This window comes from Crinia signifera, chromosome 11, assembly GCF_055691185.1.
Source record: "Crinia signifera chromosome 11, ASM5569118v1, whole genome shotgun sequence".
NCBI lineage: Eukaryota > Metazoa > Chordata > Amphibia > Anura > Myobatrachidae > Crinia > Crinia signifera.
Window position 1 is genome coordinate 69,758,309 of NC_139227.1, and position 22,526 is coordinate 69,780,834.

The 22,526-nt window shown below is 42.8% G+C and overlaps 2 protein-coding genes across 2 annotated transcripts; one reads left to right on the plus strand and one right to left on the minus strand.

Moving 5' to 3' along the window:
• Window positions 1–3,022: 3,022 nt before the first annotated feature.
• Window positions 3,023–8,566, minus strand: TTC9C (tetratricopeptide repeat domain 9C). The gene is made up of 4 exons (XM_083165727.1): window positions 8,363–8,566; window positions 6,651–6,903; window positions 6,350–6,532; window positions 3,023–4,496 (listed from the first exon to the last, which is right to left on the minus strand). Exons 1-4 carry the CDS (start codon window positions 8,378–8,380, stop codon window positions 4,402–4,404), a joined length of 549 nt encoding a protein of 182 aa, XP_083021853.1. The 5' UTR covers window positions 8,381–8,566; the 3' UTR covers window positions 3,023–4,401.
• Window positions 8,567–8,953: 387 nt separating this feature from the next.
• Window positions 8,954–20,429, plus strand: HNRNPUL2 (heterogeneous nuclear ribonucleoprotein U like 2). Its single transcript, XM_083165726.1, has 14 exons — window positions 8,954–9,699; window positions 10,458–10,596; window positions 12,034–12,104; window positions 12,751–12,890; window positions 15,151–15,241; window positions 15,339–15,451; window positions 16,277–16,540; window positions 17,252–17,374; window positions 17,716–17,844; window positions 18,023–18,188; window positions 18,277–18,462; window positions 18,547–18,653; window positions 18,806–18,889; window positions 19,929–20,429. The coding sequence occupies exons 1-14, from the start codon at window positions 9,249–9,251 to the stop codon at window positions 19,989–19,991; spliced, it is 2,127 nt and encodes a 708-aa protein (XP_083021852.1). The 5' UTR covers window positions 8,954–9,248; the 3' UTR covers window positions 19,992–20,429.
• Window positions 20,430–22,526: the final 2,097 nt, after the last annotated feature.

The window sequence follows — 22,526 nt, forward strand, 5'->3', positions numbered from 1 at the left end:
CCGCCGGCGTCCGCTTCGTGCCGCTTGAAGGGGCTTCCACGCTGTGGAGCTTCTCGCCCGGTCCCTCACCAAACTCCGGGTCCCGGTGCAGGCGGGGATCTTAGGCCGCAATCCGCGGAAGCCGTTAGAACGGCTTCCCGATTCCGCGGCTTCAGGTGCTGGGTATGGGGGGGTTCAGAAGGAGCTGGGGAACCGGGGAAGGTGTTTTGGGTGTTGGGGAGCCGGTGCATATAGTGGGGTTTGCTGAGTAAGGCCCGGAGCTCACGCAGAGTGCGACTTGCTCAAATGGCCGCCAAGCCACGCCCCCCCGATGTGAGGCGTTTCTAATACCACCTACTAATTCAATGCACCTTATATACACTGATAGTGTAAATTTATATAAAACTTAAAAAATAGCTCAATTTAATGCTGGGATGCAACAAATCTAAGACTAAATATCAAATACTTAGAATATTTCAACTACATATATTAGACCAATGGGCAAACAGAACGGGCATCTGGCAACACATGCATTTCACTGTCTAAAACACCTTTCTCAAGTCCGTGAGCTGCTCTTATTTTGTTTATTGTCTAGTGCAGCGGCTCTCAAACTGTGGGTCCCAATTTTTATTGTCTGATGGGGTCCCAGAGCAAAATAGTTTGAGGACCCTTGTGCTAAGCCATTTAGGGTAGGCAATTTCCCTGTGTCCAGATCGCCCATGGATCACATGCAATTTTGCTTAATCAAAAAAAAAAAAAAAAGGTAGTGGTTCAGAATGAGAGATCTCACTCAGTATCGGTCACACAGAGATTTTCAGTCACTTGCTAAGCAATTTGACTAGATTTTGACTGCATGTACTGACTTAGTTAGCAGGCGATAGTGACATGCTGGACCGCACATAGTAATCGCTGTCCTCCTCCAGGTACTGATAGCAGACAGGCATCTTGCAACGCACGCAGTACATGCTGTGGTTCTCCAGTTTGTGGTCGGTGCTGGTGGCAATCTAGCAGCGGCTCAGCCTCCAACTTACCTGGCCATTGGCCGGGAGCAGCAGGAGGAGCTCAGCAAGGGGCTGCTAGGGCTAGTCAGCACGACTCGCAGTAGAAGATGCCGGGAAGGAGCGGTCTCCTCATGAAAATAGTCCAGCCCACCGTGCGATGCACAAAGGCAGCCAAAAAAGATCCCTTTCTGTATAGGAGCTGCAGGCGGGGTAGCGGCAGGAGAACAGGGTCCGGGATAGATCTCAGCCAATCAGTGGCCGCTAGTCTTTTGAATAGGATTTTTTTTCTATTCTCCCGCAGCTACCATAGACCCTGCAATCTGGTCCCCGCCCCCCCCCCCCCAGACCTTGCTCTCCGGTCCCCACCTGGACCCTGCTTCCCCAGACCTCACTCCCTGCCGCATTGACGCACAGGATCATGCATCGGATCAGATTGGATGTCATACACTATGCAATTTGGACCATTTCACCCGATTTCTTGATCTGATCCTCCAGAATCGGGTGAAATCGGGCCAAAACCGCATGATGTATGGGGGCCTTACCACCACGTCTGCTTAGATATCCAGCCATCTTCCCCCTGTATAAATGTAGGTTGGCAGAACACTGCCTGATGGGATTCTAGAGGAAATGACTGGTAGTGCCCATATAATAATCCACTTGTCTGTTATTAACGCAAGTGATTTCTGACTTTGTCTAAAATATTGCACCCTATTACATTTCGCCGCAGATGTTTTCACATTGAAAACAGCAAATGTAATAGGGTGTAATTTTTTATAATTGCACACCTACCCTCTCTAAAAAAAAAAAAAAATAGACCTGATTCTGGCAGGCAAATCTGACACATGCACATACAGATCAGTGAGACCCATGCATGTTTCGGTCAGGAAAAGTGTGTAAAAGGAAAAAAAAAACTGCTTGGGGACCGCCACACGATCTTTGAGTCGGCCCTGGATTCAGATATACAGGGGTAAAAAATTATTAGGACCCCCCTGTCCTGGTTAAAAATTTTTTTTTTTTATACAAGGTTCCCCCTGACTAGTCAACCCTGGCCATGGTCCCTTGGGGAGTGGACACTCCGTCAGGCTTCGGACTGAAGCCCGGGGCTGTCCCCGTCACCCATGGTGACTGTTTTCCCCCCACAAGTGTCACACACCTACAATGCTAATAAAAGCATTGGTAGTGATAGAGATACACCTAAACGAAGCAGAGCCTGCTGTCTGAGGTTGGTATTCTTTATTTCTGTGATTCAATCAATACAAAAAAGAATAAAAATCATATAAATGCAAAATACATTATTTTTCTCATAGTATATATATATATAAAAAAAAGAAGCAACTGAGGACAGTATTGGGTGTACAAGAATCTGCAATTTACAAATTACAACCTGTAACTTCTGAGAACTTGGATGTACAGTGACCAGATGCAAAAACCTATAGTGGTGAAAAAGCTTTGGGTCAACAGCAGATTTATATACAGCTTTTGCAGAAGGAAGACATAGTAAAAAAGGGAGAATCTTTTACACTTATTTTTTTATAATATGCATTCTTCTTTAGTTCCTGGTCTCTCCTTCCATATATTTTGCAACTTCTTACTTATTTGCAACAGTTCCAGCAGCAACGGAGATTAAGAACACATCAACTCAAAACAAGTAAACATTTCTGGAACAAGAAGCTATTAAGGCTTACAGTTACACTCCCCGGCACTCAGGGACCCGCTGCCCGCCCCACTGCTCCCCCGGTGTCTGCATGCATATGCCTGTCAGGTAGGCAGGCATATGCATACAGGGAGGTCAGACGTGATCGTATGTACTGACCGTCCGACCTCCCTGATCCGGTCCGATGCGCACGGGACCGCGCATCGGATCGGATCAGATATCACACACCTGCGATTTTGGGCCGATTTCACCCGATTATCAGCACAAAGTGCCGAAATCGGATGAAATCGTCCCAAAATCGGATAGTGTATGGGGGCCTTAAGAGTAGCGTGATACATGTTTGTATAAACCCAACTCTACACCACCAGGAATTGACACCACAGGCCCAATCAGCTACATTAATTTATTTCTTAAAATTCTAGGTAGCCAGTGGAAAAGGAAAGAAGCCAGCAATTTTAGAAGGATGAATGTGTTCTGTGCAGAATCATGAAGTATTCCAACACCAATATCCCCTAGTGTATCAGTCAATGCTTCCATATTGTACAAGCAACAATGTCCTCCACAATATACCATCAAGTATTGGGCTGGCCAGACCGGTCTTCGAGATGTACCAACGGTTCATGTATTTATAACAGACATATTGTAGAGATCCACAGGAGCCCTGGAACCATGAACCGTTGGTAGGTCTCGATGACCTGATTGGCCACCCCAGATCTAGTACCTGCATACATTTTTACAACTGCATCTCTACCCCCAATAAATTTGCTCTTAGTGTTTTGTGCAGAAGAGACTATATTGCACTGTTAGGGCAAGCACAGTCTTTCAACCTAGGTCTAATAATCTGGTTGCTGGGGAACATTTACACTTTTTCACAGTGAGTGTTACTTGCCTAATGGTTTGGGTAATATTTTCTGGCTACTATACTAGAATTATCCATATGATAACATTTGCCTGCATCCAATGATTGTGTATGTGTTTCAAAGGGATAGCTATCCTTTACATTCAGTGCACAATGTAAATGGTCACTCACAATAGACCAGCCTATGAACTCAGGGTGTGGCATGACCCTCAGACAGTTGATATTCCAACGGTCATTAGTTGGACATCAGAATCCTAACTGCTGGGGCTCCAACAAGGGGGTGAGCGCTACGAAGCCCCTTGCAGGCTCGCCACAGGTTCTCTTCTCTGTCTATGGTGGTCGTGGACCCCTAAGAGTGTGAAAAGCCCCTGTCTACTGTTCAACTAATGGGCACAATAATTAAATGCACCCCAAACAAATTTCTACAATGGGTACCCATTAATTATTGTAGCTTTCAAGACAATTGAATTGCCCCTCAAAAGTCTTTATAAAGTTTCTGATGTATTTTAAGATATTATAGTATTCTATTATCCCACTACCTATACATTATTTTTGTGACCAAAATGTATTTTTTTTTCCAAATTCGGCGGTGTTGGATGAACCCACATTTCTTTAGCGTGCATTCTTGTTCAGCATTGGATTACATCACCTATGTGTTACAAACAAAACCCCCTAAAACAAACTGTTGTTGCTGAAAAGCATGCATGTCATGTTGTACAAACTTGTAAAGCTGTGTGTACATAGGTTCCTACTGTACTTGCTACACTCTTGTGTGATACAATACTGGAAGGCAGATACAGAAGCATGCTTTCAGGTTTATATAGAGAGATTGTTATTACTATACAAAGTTTTGTATCTATTGTGAGCTTTTAAGAGACACCAAACCACAAGTAAAATTGTGCAAGCAGCTAGTCAAACATTCCTTGGTATCTCTGTTTCTCTTTTTCACGGCAAGCGCTGAGAGCTGAGTCTGCCAGCTGTAAATAACGTCTGATGTTTGAGTCTACAATAATAAAATAGAAGAATTATTGGAAGAAATTGTACATGAAAACTATTTTTTTAAACAAAACATGCTCAGAAGGCAAGAGCGGAAAATAAACTATAGCTCCAGAACAGATGACTTGTATGACAAAGCTGAGTGACACATTGTTGTTACAACAGTACACTATTTACCTTAAAACAGACTATAATTAGAAAAACAAACACCTACACACAAACAATCATCCATCAAATTAGAATTCTTTTTGCAGTGCCCACATATCATATGGTATGGGTTTTTTAGTCACATAAATATACAGGTGAAGGTATCTGGCACAATCACTCCAGTAAGCAGCCACTTCACTTTACTTTATTTTATGCTAAAGGAGGAAAAATCAAATACTGAAGGCATAAGTGATTATTAGTATTCTGCAGACTTCCATCTCCCTGCCTGCCACTGTCCTCAGGCTCCCTGCGGCGTTCGCCGCAGGAGCTCAAATTCGCTGGTCAGGGGCAGCGAGCCCCTGACTCGTTGAATACCGGAGCCGGCGAGGCTCCGGAACGCGGCGACCAGTGGCGAATGTGCAGCGAATCCTAAACAGGATTCGCTGCACGTCGCCGGTATTCACATTGAATACCGCCCATTGTGCAACCCGGAGATAAATATGTGGTGCTATACTGCTTGCTTATAAAAGGTTACACGCAGGGCTATTTTTCAGCAGGCTCCAGCAGGAACTGAGGCCCTTATTCTAGTTCACTCTCTGACAAAATATTTCTTAGATGGACAAAACCATGTGCACTGCAGGTGAGGCAGGTGTAAAACCCCACCCAAATCTAATTATCTGAGCACAAGTAACACCTGCCTCACCTGCAGTGCACATGGTTTTGTCCATCTAAGAAATATTTTGTCAGAAAGAGTGAACTAGAATAAGGGCCTCAGTTCCTGCTGGAGCCTGCTGAAAAATAGCCCTGGTTACACCGAAGGTAGTTTAATGCTATCTGTATCTGACACTAAGCCCAATATAAATACGCCTACATTTTTTGACTGGCTTTTGATAATATAATGAGTTACATAAAATCCCATTCAGTTCAATGGTTAGGTAATAATATAATTGATCCATAAAGCAGAGATTTAAAACCTGGTCCATAAGGGTGTATTTGGGAACCGCTGCCTTAAGAGGTGGTTAAAAGGGGAGGGGGCCTTAAAGGATCATCATGCAAAAGAACAGCAAGTACTGCCCCAAGTTAGCCTAGAGCTTTAATAATTTACCACCCACAGGTTCCAGTAAAATAATGCTGACACTACAGACAGTCTACCATAAAAAAAAAATGGTACAATGCCTACTCTTTTCACCTCCCAGATATGGTAATGCCTATATCAGTGTTATTCAACCACTGTGCCGTGGCACACTAGTGTGCCTTGAGCTGTTCTCAAGTGTGCCCCCAGATCTAGAGATGCCCAAACCAGTTTACAGCCACCACCAGCTCATCTGTTATTTACTGGTTTCTTCTTTCATGTAAAGGACCAATGTATTTTATTTTTATTACCTGTGGCGACCAGTGTGATTTTTTTTTAATTTTTTTTTAATGGGAGCCAATAGGTTTTTTTTTTTCCTTTGGGGTCAATGTGTTTTGCACCGTGGGGATCTCATGGCGTGCCTTGGCAATTTTAAAATCTTATTTAGTGTGCCGCAAGGTAAAAAAGGTTGAAAATCACTGGCCTACATGGTACTTGGCAGTGATCACACACATCATCTATGGTTTTCATCAGGATGAATATTTCAGTACAATATCCAGTTGATAAAAAAAAAAAACATTTATTAAACAACATTACATGGAGTAAAACTAAATTAGAGAGACCAGGTTGTGATATCCCACCTTTGGGTTGCTGGGTGGCAGCTTGTGTCAGGTAAAGATGAGCTGTAGTAAAATCCTGCAGATGGTAGCTGGAGACACCAGCGCGGTATAATGCCTTCACATTACAAGGCTGCAGTTTTAGGACCTGTAAGCTGCACTCATAGACACGCTTATACCGGGGGGGATTACTCTGGAGGAGACATGCTAGGATACAGGAAAAAAAAAAAAATAATAATAAAAAATGTATATATATATCTTTAATCAAGAATGCTGTACACTGCATCTTTCAAATACACTTGTTTTTATATGTTCTATACAGTACCTGCTAAATTATTATAACAGTCCGCCTGAAGAGTTTGCAGAACTTCCAGCTGTTGAGAAGTGAGTTTGGCAGAAGGAGGGCCCAGTCCAGACAGGGGATTGAGCAACTGAGGATCTAAGCTACGAAGTTGCAGGAGTGCGCGGTGGTAGAGACTCACAGCTTCTCTCACCTGATGTTCAGAGTAGCAAGTGTTGCCCTGAGACTTAAAAGAAGATGCCAACAAGAGACGTTCCTCAACTGGTCCTTCCTGGGACTGAAAAAAAAACATGGAGTGTGATTAACAATAGAGTATATTAAACAGAATTTATATCTATCCGTCCGTCTCAATTGCCACAGGTGTATAACATCAAGCACCTAGCCATGAAGTCTTCATTTTTTATACAAAATCGGTTGTTCCGAAGAGCATAGTGACTTCAAGCATGGTACAGTGATAAGATGCCACCTTCGCAACAAGACACTTCCTGAAAAGTTATCACTGCTAGATATTCTATGGTTAACTGTACTATAAAAAAGTGGAAGCATTTAGTAAAAAAACAGCAACTTGGCACAAAGCAGAAGACCATGTATAACGACTGCAAAAGTGCATAAAAGACACCAACAGACTAGTAAGCCTGCTCAAAGCAAATGCTTCGAAAGCTAGTCTGCTAACTTGTGATTGCATATATATATATATATATATATTCTTTCAAGCATTGAATTCATCCTGCCCCCACCACGGCGCTTCAGAAAACTCAACTTGGGAGACAGTGGAGCGAGGCGAGCATGTGCCTCTGTGGTGGTGGGTGCATTATGTAGTATTCAAGATATACATTATATATTTCTATAAAGATCTATATGGCACCCTTCTTCTTGAAATGAAGTAGCTGTAATGTACACTGCTAAACAGTAGTTTACACTAGCAGCACTCAGAATAAAAAATGTCATAGTTAAGCACCATATATACAATACATGAAAAATACTGTAGTAAAATAGTAGCACCCGCTAAAGGGGTTAGGTCTGCCTTTCAATATTCGGCAAAGGTTAAGTCTACCACTGTTTGCCCTACTACCACTTGACAGCTGCCATTACTGGCCACGGGGAACCCATTGCAGCCTTTCCAGCATCAACACAGCCTTTGGGCATTGCTGGATCCACATCAGGTGAAGGAATCATGCAGACTGGCAGTTGCGCAATAAGAAAACCAGAGCATTACTGGTAGTAATAGTCCAGGTAAGGTGAATAATACTGAATAGAAAAATGCACTTTTGTCACAGCATCACTGTGATATTAGGGGCAGATTTCTCAAGCTTGGTTAAGTGATAAAGTGTCCAGTGATAAAGCACCAGCCAATCAGCACCTAAATGTCATTTTTCAACCCCAGTCTGTAAATTATTAGTTAGAAGCAGATTGGCTGGTGCTTTCATCACTGGAAACTTTACTTTATCACTTCACCAGGCTTAATAAATCTGCCTCTAAATGAAACGGGACTCTAATAAGACGAGTTAATAGGGCCCTAAAGTTTTTATTTTAAACCTGAATTTGGCAAATTTCTACCGACTCCGCAGCCCTGCCTAGGCAGCATACACTTGCTGTGCAACACAGCGACCACAGGGTTGCTGCAGAGTCACACTGGTAGCACTACCCCCGGCACATATAGGTGCAGCTACTCCTCAGTAAGCAGCTCCCAAATACAGCGAGAGTCGGATGCACTGATTGCACTCACACCACGCTACCTGGTGCTGCTCAGCCATATTCCCCGCATCTACTACAGCGCCACCATGCTACCGCTCTCAAACACATTACAGCCGCCGCGCCGCATCACGTGACCTGTGCGACTCCAAAATAACTTTATTTATAACGATCAATAAGGATTCCGGACACGAAGGCCGAAGACCACGGCGATTTTTAGCTACGCCCCTCTGCCCTGCCCCTCCTTGCGTGATACACAGGCCTCATATGGTTGACGTAACCAGGGTGTGTTAATTCCACATATACACTGCTTAGAGGCCTATTTTATATAACGCTGTATAACATATGTATGATACAAAGGCCGCACATCGGCCACCAGCCAGGCATACAGCCTGGCGTCATTGTTTACTAGCTGTCAATCAATGGATAAAAAAGGGCGGGAACCTATGGATGGCTCTGTTAGGGCCAATAGGCAGGCAGGTCGATTGGGGATGCTTTGTCCAACCAGAATTGTTTATTTCAAGAGGCAGGACATGTCCTCCTTTCGACTAATCGCTGAATGCGACGGTCACAATGGATTACGCTAAACCGCTTGATTCGGCCAATCACTGGGTGAAACATGACACAGTGGGCGGGGCAGCGTGCTGTGTACTGTGATTGAAGCAGCGCGCTCTTGTGCTGTCGGAGCGGCACTACAGCGGATCAGCCCGGGGGTGTCTCTGCTTGGCCGTCACGTTGTGTCGGAGGGTGCGACCCACGTCAGAGGGGAGCGCTGTAGCGTGCTCGGTGCCGCTTTGCTGTTTCGGTTTGCGGACCAGTTATTGCTGCACTTCCGCCCCCACTTCCGGGGTGTGACCCGCAGACCCCCGTCCACTTCCGGTGCGTTTAGAGCACATCCGCCCTGTGTCTTTATCTGTGATCAGCGGCACCATGAGCGGCCTGGACCCGCGCAGAATGAAGGTGACGGAGCTGCGGGCTGAGCTGCAGCGCAGGGGGCTGGATTGCCGCGGGTTGAAGGCCGAGCTGAGCGATCGGCTGCAGGAGGCGCTGGACTCGGAGCTGTTGGGGGCAGAAGAGGACCGGCCGGCGGGGAGCCTGGGCTTGGAGGAGGAGGAACGGGCCTTGGAGCCCGGGGAAGGGGAGGAAGAAGACGACGATCGGATGCCGGAGGAGGATGAGGAAGACGACGCCACCGCCGCCACCCCCGACAATCAAGGGAAGGTACTCGGCGCCCCGGCCTCGGAGAGCGCCGCATCGGCGGATCAGCAGGATGAGGAGATGGAAGCGGCCGTTGCTGGTGAGGGATCCTTGAACGGGGCTGCTCAGAAAGAGGATGCCGGGGAGGCTGCAGCGGAGGACGGAGGGAAAGAGCAATCTGGCGGTGGGTGCATGGCTGGCTGGCTGGGCCTAATGGTGTGTCGGGCCTGTGCGGGGGCAGACTGGGTGGGCGCCGTGGGAGGGCTCCTGTCTGCATGTACATAATCCTTTCCTAGCGTTAGTGTATAGGCCAGGTCTGTTCTCGCCCCCGCCAGAAGCGCGGAATCCTCGTGTGCGGGGTTCCCTATTGTTAGTGACGCGGCTGCGTGTCTCCTTCCCTTAGAGATAGGGCTGCACTCCTGCTCCGTCCAGTGTGCCGGCTCTGTCCCTGCTCAGGCTCGGATTGTGCACTCCTGTAGCATGCCATATGCCGCCATGTTGTTTGTACTAAGGCATCATTTACACGCTTCCTAGGCAGCTGTGTACAGATCAAATAAGTTACATCATTTCTATGTTCTACATTCATAATTGAGGCTGTCTGTACAGTTAGTTTTTTGAGAGCGAGTTATATTTCTGTTTCTCAGGTGAGTGTGGCTCAATCTGCTGCTTTTTAAAGCAACCAATTGTATTATTCTTAATGTAAAATGAATGTGTAGTGTTCCAAACTGGTCCTATAGGGGAGACTGTAGTGTACATTTGTTCATTTAATAGATTTAGACCTGCTTGAATAACACTTGGAACATGTTACATGTATGTGGAGTACTGTTCTTGGGTATGGTTTATTTTCATTGACTGTTGGTAACAATTTCTTTGTCATTTGCACTGCATACCTTAGCCGTTAATTCTTTTCCTTCATTTGTTACATTGTTCATTGCTCTGCAGCTGGGGACTTAGACCAGAAGGAAAAGTATTCTGATTCAAAGGGCTCAGGGGCCACACGTCATGGCGTGAAGAGGATGCGGGAGGAGGAACAGCGTGGCCGTACATATCACGAATACAAAGAAGAGGGTTATTATAGCCGGTAAGATAGGTCCTCATTGTATACGTGCTCTATACCTTTTTTATATCATCCATTCACCATGCTTAAGCTGGCCATACATGATGTCAACTTCTCCCCTTGGAGAAGTTGACAGCAATCCACACTTGATCTGCACAGAGCCTTCCCGGTTGGCAGGATTGCATGTGATCTATGGCACAGAGTCCTTTGCATGCGATCCGAGCCAGGCCAACTAGGCTCAGAAGCAATCCAAAAGTTTGTGTTTGTGCAGCCGGTCCAATGCACACGGAACCCCGCATTGCATCAAATCTGCTTACATTCATCTGCAGTTTAGGCTCTTTTCCGGTGAGTGATTGCGGGGAGAGTGCCCAAATTGCATGTGACTTGCCTAGTGTATGGGGGATCTTAAAACACAATTTCTACCAGACATTCATCTTCTGTTTTTACATTTTACATTCTGTTTGACAAATGAAAGGCATTGATTTAGTATTTTATTTCTCTCAATTTTTCGCTCAAAGATTTGGTGAATGCACCCAATTGGTTTGAGGTATAACTTATTTATGTTGGTACCTTTGTTGAAAAATGAGACAAAGCGACCATTTCATTCTTAACCATATTTACCTCTGTTAATTAGATAACTGTTAGTCAAATAGTTATACTCCATGTCTGTACACAAATGGTTTGTAAGAATACCTCTGTCATTCTACAAGTTAATATGTGCCTACAACATCACCCGTAAAAATAATTATTTTTGGCATAGAGCAGTGGTTCTCAAACTCTGTTCTCAGGACCGCACACATTTAACGTTTTCCAGGTCACCCAAAAGGTGACCCATTTTAAAAGCGCCACAGGTGGAGCTAATTTCACTTGATTCCCTGAGTAAACCTGCAAAACAGTGTGGGGTCCTGAGGACCGACTTTGAGAACCTGTGGGGTAGAGGGAGCATCTATCTTCTATTGCTGGGAATGTGTAGATGTATGGGAATCCATGTTGGAATATCTCACTTTAATTATGGGTCATAAAATGGGTCATACAAGTGTCTCAAATTCATCTGTTCATAAAGCATCATGTTCAGCGAAAATGAATGAAAAATCACTGCTGTTATTTAGGAGTGAGAGTGGGTTCAATTCAGTTGCAAATCTTGACTGACCTAGTCCATGGAAGATGAATATCCTAACTGGTGCTTGCTGATAATACCAGACGCAGACATGATTTACATATAAAATCAGTTTGCCAATTTTGCACCTCTTATTCCAACTAAAAATCAATGAATTACAAATGGTCAACTTTCTCATAACTTCAAACACTGACTAAGCTAATTTCTTAGCATTTGCACTCCTGTGTAAAATGTGTTTTATGGAATTGCTCAAACCTTGTGTGTATCTGTTTTTATCGTCTGATCTTGTGTTGCAATTAGTTTTGTTCATCTTAACTCATTGTGACTTGGTCTTTTTGCTTTAGTTCGAAGTCTCCTGTGCCTGCTGAAGAGGCGAGTGATGAAGTGGACGATAATGTGGTGTGCCTTGATAAATGTAGGTGCTTCTCTTTAATCCTCACCTCCCATACATTGTGTTTCTAGTCTACTGTTCTTCAGTTATGCATGTCTTATTTTATTTGTACATCACTTAGTACACTGTATTCTTTATCTTATGGATATATGCAAATTGTTAACTGTACAAATGGAACAGCATTAACCCACCATAGGGTTTAATACAGCTATTTCTTTGCACAGCCCCTAAGCCGGGGCAAAGTTTTAGAAAATACCTATTTTAAGGTAACAATGTTAGGACTTGGTTCACAACCCCTTGCACTCCAATGGTTTGTTGAAAGAAATCCTATTGCACTGGTCTATAAAAGATTGCTTATTAATCAGTACACAGCGATTGATCGCTGAGCGATAGATTGCTCAGTGTCCTGGTTTGAAAAGGCACACTCTGCTGGGGGAGGCCGCTGGTCGCAGTAATGCGCTTGCGGCGACAGTGACCCCGTATGCACAGACATATGGTCGCTCAGCCACCATATCACCGGCGATTCTGGTTAGAATCGCCCTGTGTGGTGCTTGAGCGAGTCTTGTTTGTACCAATAGGATGCAAAGTATATTGACTTTTGGTTTCTGCTTTCTACACCTAATATTCCATTGCTGAAGCTTGTCTAATTACATTCTGTCTGGACTTTTAGCCGCCTGTGACCTGCAGTTTAAAATGGATAAGGACCGCTTGGGCGGACGACCTCTCTTTGCTGAGAGATTTCCAGCTCTGTGGTCTGGATCTCGAGCAACTCATGGTGTGACAAAGGGCAAGGCTTACTTCGAAGTTAAGGTTAGTACTTTATAGTTCTTGGCAGTAGCATATCTATTGCTTGATACAGAGTTGTAAGATACTGTAGATTTGCTGGGTTGTGTGCAAATATAATGGGTGATGGGGGTGTCCCTTTAGTTTATTTAATGCATTTATTTTTGCAAGTAAGGAAGGGATCAGTGGTTCCAAACTGTCTTTAAGGTACTTTAACATGTTTTAAGGATTTCTGGGCTTAAGCACAGTTGATTTTAATTTGTATTTGACAGTTTGAGTTTAATAATCTGCCAATCAATTGATATGCTTAAAACTTGGTTAGTGTGACTTGAGGACTGGGTATGGCTGTTTAATACCTCTTTTTTGCTCAAATAGATTAATCCTACTATAAAAGAGGGTGAGTGCCAGCGCTGGCTGCCCCAATAATTAGACAACATGGTTCTCTTTATACATTTAAACACAATTTTATTAAATTAAAATAAGTGAATCATTTTGACATTTAAAGAGTCATTGTGCACTTACAAATAATATCACAGGGACACGATTTGCGTAATGAATAAAGGATTTTGTCGGTAAACCAGGCTGACAAGTAAGGTGGATATATTACCATCAGTTTTCTTCTGGTAGGATATTTGTCCAGAATTATGTGACTCAGGAAACCTGGATTTCCCTATATTTTCAAGGGCTCAAGCTTCCCATTTGACGATCTTCCTCTTTCCTGGAATAATTAGGGGTAATGCAGATAACCCAAAAACGATTTGTATCCAGATATTGTGGGGGACATCAGAGGGATTATGGACAGGTCACAGCAGATGGATGGGGTCAGCAAATTGAATAAGCTCAACACGTTTCCCCGGAATATACACCTCCGGCTTCTTCAGGAGCAAGTTTGCTTCCTCAGGAGCTCCAAACTTGCTCCTGAAGAAGCTCCTGCTGTGACCTGTCCATCATCCCTCTGACGTCCCCCACAATATCTGGATACAAATCGTTTTTGGGTTATCTGCATTACCCCTAATTATTCCAGGAAAGAGGAAGATCGTCAAATGGGAAGCTTGAGCCCTTGAAAATATAGGGCAATCCAGGTCTCCTGAGTCACATAATTCTGGACAAATATCCTACCAGAAGAAAACTGATAATATATCCACCTTACTTGTCAGCCTGGTTTACCGACAAAATCCTTTATTTATTATGCAAAAAGTGTCCCTGTGATATTATTTGTAAGAAGTGCACAATGACTCTTAAAAGGTCAAAACGATTCACTTATTTTATTTTTAATAAAATTGTGTTTTAAATGTATAGAGAACCATGTTGTCTAATTATTGGGACAGCCAGTGTTATTTTTTTTTTTTTTTTTTTCTTAAATACGTTTAATAACCTATTAGGTTTTGACAACCCTGTGCCAGCAGCTGTTGATTGCGCACCACACACCACCTACATATATTAATCCTACTATGCTAGCACAAACGTCCAATGTTTACCCATAATCGGAACCCACAAATAACTTTTTAGTACAAATCTCACTGCGTCCAGTTCAAATAACACTTGTTTGTTTTGCCATGCAATGTGCGCTCCTGCATAGTCCATATCGCAAGGCAAAATAGTATGTGCAGGCAGATAGTTTTGTACTACATTGCATTGTCTAGTTCAATTCACATCCTGTGTAGGTAATCGTAGGTGATGTGCACTTTACATGTTGTAGTCTAGTATAAATCTTATGTAGTTGCAATTGCATAGCACACATTGTATAGCTCAAATCGCACCTAGCACACATCTCCCCACTTGCAGGGTAACCTAGCCTGTGCTATAGAAGTGAGAGCATGATTGTAAACCGTTAGTAGAGCAAACATTCTCATCGTGGATGAATGTGATCCTACTAGATAAATGTTACCTTGGTATTGCATGCCCCTTTTAACATTGAAAAGGGAGATTAGTAACATGAACAACTCTAGTCTTCTACAGAGCATTATTATCACACCTGACACATGGGGGGAAACTTACTAAAGGAAATTTGTAAAAAGATAGGTGTATTTGTATCCAGAAATACACTTATTTTTGACATTTACTATCCCGAAAATATGGCTATTCGTATTGATGTGCTATCAATACGAATACGAATAGCCGTATTTTCGGGATAGTAAATATCAAAAATAAGTGTATTTCTGGATACAAATACACCTATTTTTTACAAATTTCCTTTAGTAAATTTCCCCCATGGTGTCACTCTTGATTTCTGAAATAGTTTATAGGTGTAATTGACCTTGATTCTGACTTTAAAAAAATTCTATAGGTGACTGAGAATCTGCCTGTGAAGGAAGGAAGTACAGAATCCCCATTACTCCGTGTGGGCTGGTCCGTTAGCAAGTCTGCTCCTCAGCTGGGTAAAAATGCAAAAACCTTTCAAACCGTCCTTTACTAATGTGCCTCTTCTATGTTTATAGACCTGGTCTTCCTCATACCTTTCCCTTTGTCTTCAAGGTGAGGATGACCTATCGTATGCCTATGACAGTCGTGGTCTCAAGGTTACCAGTTCACGCTTTGAAACCTATGCGGAGTCATTTGGGGAAAATGATGTGGTTGGCTGTATTGCTGTAAGTTTGCTCTTTTTTGTCTTTGGTAAAAAGCTACTTGTTTGCTTCGTGTGCAATACAGGCCTAATATTCAGCTGGGTAATTCGTTCCCTGATCTCGGTATTGAGAGAACGGGGAATTGTCCAGCTGCTCCACTGATTTATGAGAGGTTCAGACTAAACCTGATTTAATCCTTTAAATGCTAAGTGACTTTGTAAAAAGTGTGAAAATTGGCAAGCAAACATTTTTTTATTCATCATAATGACCTGTAGAGTGAGTGAGAGAGTGTGTGTGTTTTTTTTTTTTTGTTTTTTGTTTTTTTTAATAATTTTATATAACAAATGTGAGCGCTGCTGGCATTTGGTATGGATATTTTCCATATCTAACTGATGTTGGGGTTTTTAGCTGATTTTGCGAATGTTTCTCAGATTTTGGCTCTCAAAAGGGTTAATGAGCACAATCTAATTTTATTCAGCTAAAGTCGTGCCTGTGAAAATACAAGCAGTGGTTCATGTTTTACACCTGAGGTTTAAAAAAAAAAAAAAAAAAATATATATATATATATATATATATATATATATATATATATATATATATATATTTATATATATTAGTTTTTATTGATGACGTTTAAGTACAGTTGGCGGCAAAATAGATAGGCCCCATCTAAGGGGAGTCCTATAGTATTAATCTGGCTTGTGACTATATGTAGGGGACTAATGTGAATGGTTCAGAATTATCTGTAAAGAGTTGCTTTAAAGAAGTGACAGTAGGGGCTGATACTGGTTTATCTATTGCCAAGAGATTTAGTCTTTTTTTAAGCTTCCGTTTCTTTACTCCCTACAGAACCTGGATGGTGACTCTGTAGAGATATCTTTCTCTAAAAATGGTGTGGACTTGGGTCAGGCTTTTGTTGTGGATAAGAGCACTTTGGGAGAGCAGGCTCTGCTGCCCCACATCTTGTGCAAGGGATGCACTTTCCAGGTCAACTTTGGACAGAAGGAGGAGCCCTGGCATCTTCCACCTGATGGATTCACCTTCCTGAAAGCAATTCAGGCTGAAGACCTGACAAGGGCACCATTGCCACCTTCAACCGTAGAGGAGTGTGAGGTACGAAGTATAGATAACCTGAGCAATAAATGAAAATTGGATCAACTCTTTGTAGGGTGTTTTTTTTTTTTTTTTTGTAGCTATTCTTTGAGCTCTGAATGGCTGGAGACCATTCTTGGGGCATGTCAGCTTTCCACTTTGATCTACTAAATATATGGTGCGTGGTGTGCATTGGCAGGGCTTTCATTTTTTTTTTTTTTAGGGTGGTATTTAATCCTAGCCGGTATTTCAGAGAGGTGGAGATATTGGCCATGTTCGACAAGAACAGGTGGAATTTACCTTTGACCTGTTCTATGTTGGGCCCATTTTTCTGACTGTCCATATGCCTGTGGATTGTCAAACGGCCGCAGATTTCACAATCCAGCAAGTCTGAATACTGATGGGCGTTTTGTTTTCACCTGTTGGGAATGTCATCTGGGATTAAATACCCCTCTTACCCACTAGTCTTGAACAGCCTAAATATACAGGGGTGATACAACCAAGGGAAGAAGAGACTCTATAGTAAAAACAAAATTGTTCCATCATTAAATTGCAGAATTCTTGATGTTTCTTACATTAAACCTATAAGGTGCCAGTTTATGACCACTGCGATAATCTAAAATATCTTATGCGGTGTTATGCCTGGGCTATCACAACCTTGTCATAATGTCTGTATGATTTTATGCACGTTTATTTTAAAATATATTCTTTTCCTTTTCGTTTGTTACCTAGGTGTTACTGATGATCGGTCTGCCAGGTACTGGAAAAACCACATGGGCTCAAAAACATATTCAGGAAAACCCAGAGAAGCGTTATCAGCTCCTTTCTACTGAAGCGCTGCTGCCGCAGTTAAAGGTGAGCGGGCAAAAGGGAAAGCAACAGTAACTGGACAGATGCTTTAAAAACCTGCTTGCAGTTACACATTTTCGGTTTCATATAGGGCAGGGCTGGGCAACACCAGCCCTCTAGATGTTGATGAACTACACATCCCAGGATGCTTTGCATTAGTTTTGCTATGTGGCCATGCTGAAACTGATGCAAGGCATGCTGGGATGTGTAGTTTATCAACATCTGGAGGGCCGGTGTTGCCCAGCTCTGATATAGGGTGTCCATGGAGAGGTCCAAATGTGAAAACTGTTGTTTAGGTGCAATCTAGTCCCATAACTGTACAACCATTCTGACTCTTTACCCTTCAGATTGCTGGACCGGATGCCCAAGAGGAAAACCAAAAAGTTGAAGATAATCTTGTGCAGCTGGCAACACAGTGTCTGATCAGACTGGTACCAGTAGCTGCTCGTAGGAAGGGGAATTATATTATTGACCAGGTGAGGGCACTAACATTGCGGTACATAGGACTCGTGGCTAATCCCTACCATGCTCTGTCAAAGCACACAGAGTACAGGATGTATGGCTATACTTAACACACTGTCTATAGTGCTTTGACGACCCCTGCTCTATTGTATTCATCCACATCATCATGTTTTATTTCTTTGCTCTTGCCAGTGCACGGTTTATAGCTCTGCTCAGCGCAGGAAGATGCATTGCTTTAAAGGATTTCAACGCAAAGCAGTGATGCTGGTCCTTAACGATGAAGAATGGCAGAAAAGGTTGGAAACTCGCAAAGAGAAAGGGGAGATTATTCCAGAATACGTACTTCTAGAGATGAAAGGTATAGTCCACTCCAATACCCAATATACAACATTAAAGTTCAAAATGTGGAAGACTCATAACTTGTCTTGTCTGTTTCTGTAACTTAGCCAACTTCATGATTCCTACAAAGAGTGACTTTCTAGAAGATGTTCTGTATGCAGAACTTGGTCAGGAAGAAGCCGATAGTTTGATATTGGAAGCTAAGAAGGAGGCTCGTCAACAGCTTCCTTCAAATGACAAGAGGGGAAATCGCATGCAGAAGCGTGTCCGCACTGACCGGGGGGGACGTGGAGGTAAATGCAACGGGGTTTGCCCAAGAGGGAGGTACATGGAGACAAAGCTGCATGTTTGTTGATGATGTACTTGTGTTTTCCCAGGGAACTTCCATCAACAGAGGAACTTCAACAGTCGTATGTTCATGCAGCACTCCAGGCCACAACCCTACCATCAACAGCCGCGATCGTACTGGGGATCCCAGAGAGGGGTGAGAAATTAGGTTTTGATGAAGTGAATGCCTTTGTGCAAATTGAGAAAAGAGGAACTGCTCCATTATGCTAAATTGCCAATGGTTGACACTCGTCAAATTCCATGTTTAATCCGATTAGGTCAAGTAACACCCTTTCTGTCCTTCCACAGGGCTACCAGAATTACTTTGATCGGTACTCTGAGCAGCAGAATAGATACTATGGACAACAGAACTTCAGACCACAGAACAGAGGGGTAAGTTTGCCTTGAACTTCCATCAACCCAGCTACATAATCATCAGATTTCTGTAAAAGGAAAATGTTCTATGTGTTCTCCAACTCTACGTAGCAGTCTGTAAAGTAAGGTGGAATGCAGTTAGCAACAGAACCTCTTGACTTTGTGGATTGAGCCCCAAAAGCTGTCCACTTAACCCAGTCCCCTGATCAATTACTAATTAAAACAAGGCCTTTGCAGTGTCAACATGGATTTTGAATTCCAGTCCTTGACTGAGCAAGTAGAAATCTGTATTTGCTGGTTAGTGCTACATGGCATGAGGCTCTCAAAGTTATTTTTGGACCATGAAGTTCCCTTATATTCTAAGAAAAGACTTCTCTAGTAAATGTCTAAGCATGTACCTTGTAGTAATATCCTGTTCTGTCATTAGGTGTGGATTTTTAGTAGGGCTCTCTATATAGGGCCTCATTTATTTAGAGAGATTCCCTTTTAATACTTGATAAAGGTAGTTATGGCTTCCTTTCAGTAGTTAACAACCAGTGGTAAGCCTAGCTGCCTGCTGTCCCTTTACTGCTTATGCCATCCGCTTATGCCATCCATAGCTAGCTAGAGCTGCACAGTGCCCACAGCCAGCAATGGGGAGACAGCATCAGCCTTCTAGGCATTGAAGAGCCCCTGCTGGGTGACAGTCATACACTGTGCAGACTGGTGGAGGAGCTAAGTAATGTTAGAAAACAATGGCATATATGTTTGTATCGCTGTACTAAATGTTACTGGTAACGAGCATCATTATATTGGGTTCATTCATAGTCTTGTGTATATATTTAAAATGTAAACAAGATTATATAAAGTTGGTTCAAAATTGAATCCACGTTGATATGACTTTATAGCTTGGCACTTTTAGATGGCTGCAAATCCAATGCTGTAACATGAAACTTGTCACGTGGAGCTGGTTACTCCCTGTAAAGGGACCTGACTGGAAGTGGATTGGGCACATTGTAACTGTGCATGAGGTCTGTATCGCATAAATCCTGACTCTAATCTAATCTTCTATTACCAGTGGCAGAACTATGACGACCGATCACAATATTGGGATTACTACGGCTACCAAGGATACCGATGAATGAAGTGATGACACAGGGGAAAGACAGCACAGGGGGGCTTGGATTGTATATTTCTTTTCTACATTAAAACAAAAAGCAAAAAAAAAAAATCAATAAAATTTTTTGTGGAGGAGAAACTGCAGAGCATGTAAGATGTCAGAGACTTTATCTCCTTTCAATGTGTATGGTTTTTGTCAAGCTTAGAAAACATACTGAGGTTCAGGACTCTGTCAAATGCTGTCTTATGTTTGAGGTGCACTGTCCATAATGTTCTCCAGAACTGGCAGTGTACGCCTGAGTGAGTGTTCTTAAATGGGGGCTCCGTCCTGCCTTGCATCCTCCTGCTTAGCTGGGAGTAATATGCAGTAATTTTTACTTCCGTCTCATCATAACCCTGTAACCTTTTTAATTTTTATGCCAAGAAACATTTTTAAGAAATAAAAATTTGTGTGACATCGCTTCTGCCTAGGTTTGTGTTGAGTCTTCTGGTCAACCCACATCTAACTTGTGTGAATGTGTTCAGTCAGGGTGTGTATAGAAGTATGTCACGTTATTTTTATTCTATATTTCTGTATAGTAATGGGGAAAATATACATCTGTAAATGTGACAAATATATAGTCTCTGTACCAATGTGTACCACAGTAGTCCCAAACTTGGTCCTTAAGGCAATCTAACATTCCAGGTTTTAAGGCTATACATTGTAGTACAACGTCAAATCCAAATGACTAATGTGCTAGTTAAGTCACTCATGCTCCATCATGGCTATGTTTAACATCTGGACTGTTAGTGCAACTGGAGAATAGAGGTTGTGCACATCTGGTTGTTCCAGGAGCTTGTAAATGGTGCAAAGTATAGCTCTAAGTTGTGACTGCAAGCTTTGTCCAGAAATAGAGAGCGTGTGAGGCAGTAGTAAAGGTAGGAATAATGGCTTGGTTTTTAAGATTTTTAGAATGGTAATGAAACGTAGCGGATTTCCATGCAGTTTAAAGACCGTTACGCACAGAGCAATAGATGCCTGGTGCTGAGCGATGTGCTTAAGCCAGGCATGTTCAAACTGTGGCCCTCCAGCTGTTGTGAAACTACCCATCCCAGCATGCCTTGCCATAGTTTTAGCATTTGTGGCAAGGCATGATGGGACTTGTAGTTTCATAAACAGCTGGAGGGCCATAGCTTGGACATGCCTGGGCCTTAAGCACACATTGCTGGTACACATGTGGTGCACCAGTGATGTGTGCGGACCAGTGTTCTCTGGTGCGCTTCATTTCGAAGCAATCTAGTCAGATCGCTTAGAAATAGCCCTGTAATCACCCCGTGTGTATGGAATTTTACACAGATGGTGAGTGTTCATAAGTGTAGGAACTACAACAGGCTGCGTTCTAAAGATCTCAGAGAAGTGTGGGGTATGGGAAAGTGTGGTCCTTTTTGTAAAAATACAGCAGAGCTGTCCTGGAGAGAAGTGAGCTGCTACCCTGATACACTGGCTGCTAGCTTGGGCAATAAAGCTTTTGCAGAGTAATAAGCGATGCATTATTGCTCAGACATTAACATTGATCATTGCAGACAGAGTGAATACATACATGGACATTTTAAAGGTGGAGTGTAATCTTGTAAATGCATGTTGTCCTCGGATGACACTGAGGAAACACTTCAGAAATAAACTGCAGAAGACTGAACCGGTATCTAAAATTGCATCTGTCCCCCAGCACTTGTGTCCACTTCTTCGTAGCTTGACACTAGTGAATGTCTACTGCGTTAAATGTCCTTAATTTAAAAGTTTAACATTCCTTAAATGTCAAACTTTTCGCTACTTTACATACAGAGGATAGTGTCTAGACTTCAAGCCTTACTAACTCTTATTGCTACATAATAAACAGTAAAGCCTCAGGATTAAGTGCTCTCCTATAGTCTGGTTTTTAAATGCAATTGAGCTTCAGGAAGATGGCATCCCTCCGGTCATGTGGCCTGCTACTGACTTTTTAGTACGAGTACGATCTGTCATTAAACCAAGAGGTGATACTTACTGTTGCGATCTAGGGTGGCTAGCCCTTGTTATCTGCTCCACCCCCATAATGCAGCACATCAGTGGGCACTCTTCCAGGGCAATCTTTAAATATGGCTATTTAGAATACACTAATAAAAACCCAATAAAGGTCTGACCTAATAGTGGTACTTGTACTGCCTCACCTTATGAAATCAGACCATCTTCAATCCTATTATTTCTCTTGTCTATTGCTTATTGTAGAACATAAATTAGGCAGATCCATCTCTAAAAAGACATAACGTAAAATTGGTCTAATGCACACCTATTTGTAGCCAGCTAACTGCTCAAAGCTGCAGACATAAGTTGGCCTTGCTTAAGCTGTTCTTTGAGCTTGACCATGGAAGAATTGAACCTGATGACTTCTCTTTGGCATAAGTATCCTGTCCATACTCCATTCTTCTGTATCAGCAATGAAGTCCCACCAACTTCCTAAGAACATTTCATTTCTGAATCCATGGTGGGCAGTATGGTGTGGATGGGAGCTACCAGCTGCAGGCACCAAGGAGATTTGAT

What these genes read in the sequence shown, in the direction of transcription:
- HNRNPUL2 (XM_083165726.1), top strand. Translation starts at nt 9,249, where the DNA reads ATGAGCGGCCTGGACCCGCGCAGAATGAAGGTGACGGAGCTGCGGGCT. An exon ending in AGGGAAAGAGCAATCTGGCG is followed by an intron (nt 9,700 to 10,457) that starts GTGGGTGCATGG and finishes ATTGCTCTGCAG; the next exon opens with CTGGGGACTTAGACCAGAAG. An exon ending in GGAATTATATTATTGACCAG is followed by an intron (nt 17,845 to 18,022) that starts GTGAGGGCACTA and finishes TGCTCTTGCCAG; the next exon opens with TGCACGGTTTATAGCTCTGC.
- TTC9C (XM_083165727.1), bottom strand. An exon ending in CTGTTATAATAATTTAGCAG is followed by an intron (nt 6,533 to 6,650) that starts GTACTGTATAGA and finishes CCTGTATCCTAG; the next exon opens with CATGTCTCCTCCAGAGTAAT. An exon ending in TGCCACCCAGCAACCCAAAG is followed by an intron (nt 4,497 to 6,349) that starts GTGGGATATCAC and finishes TTATTATTGTAG; the next exon opens with ACTCAAACATCAGACGTTAT.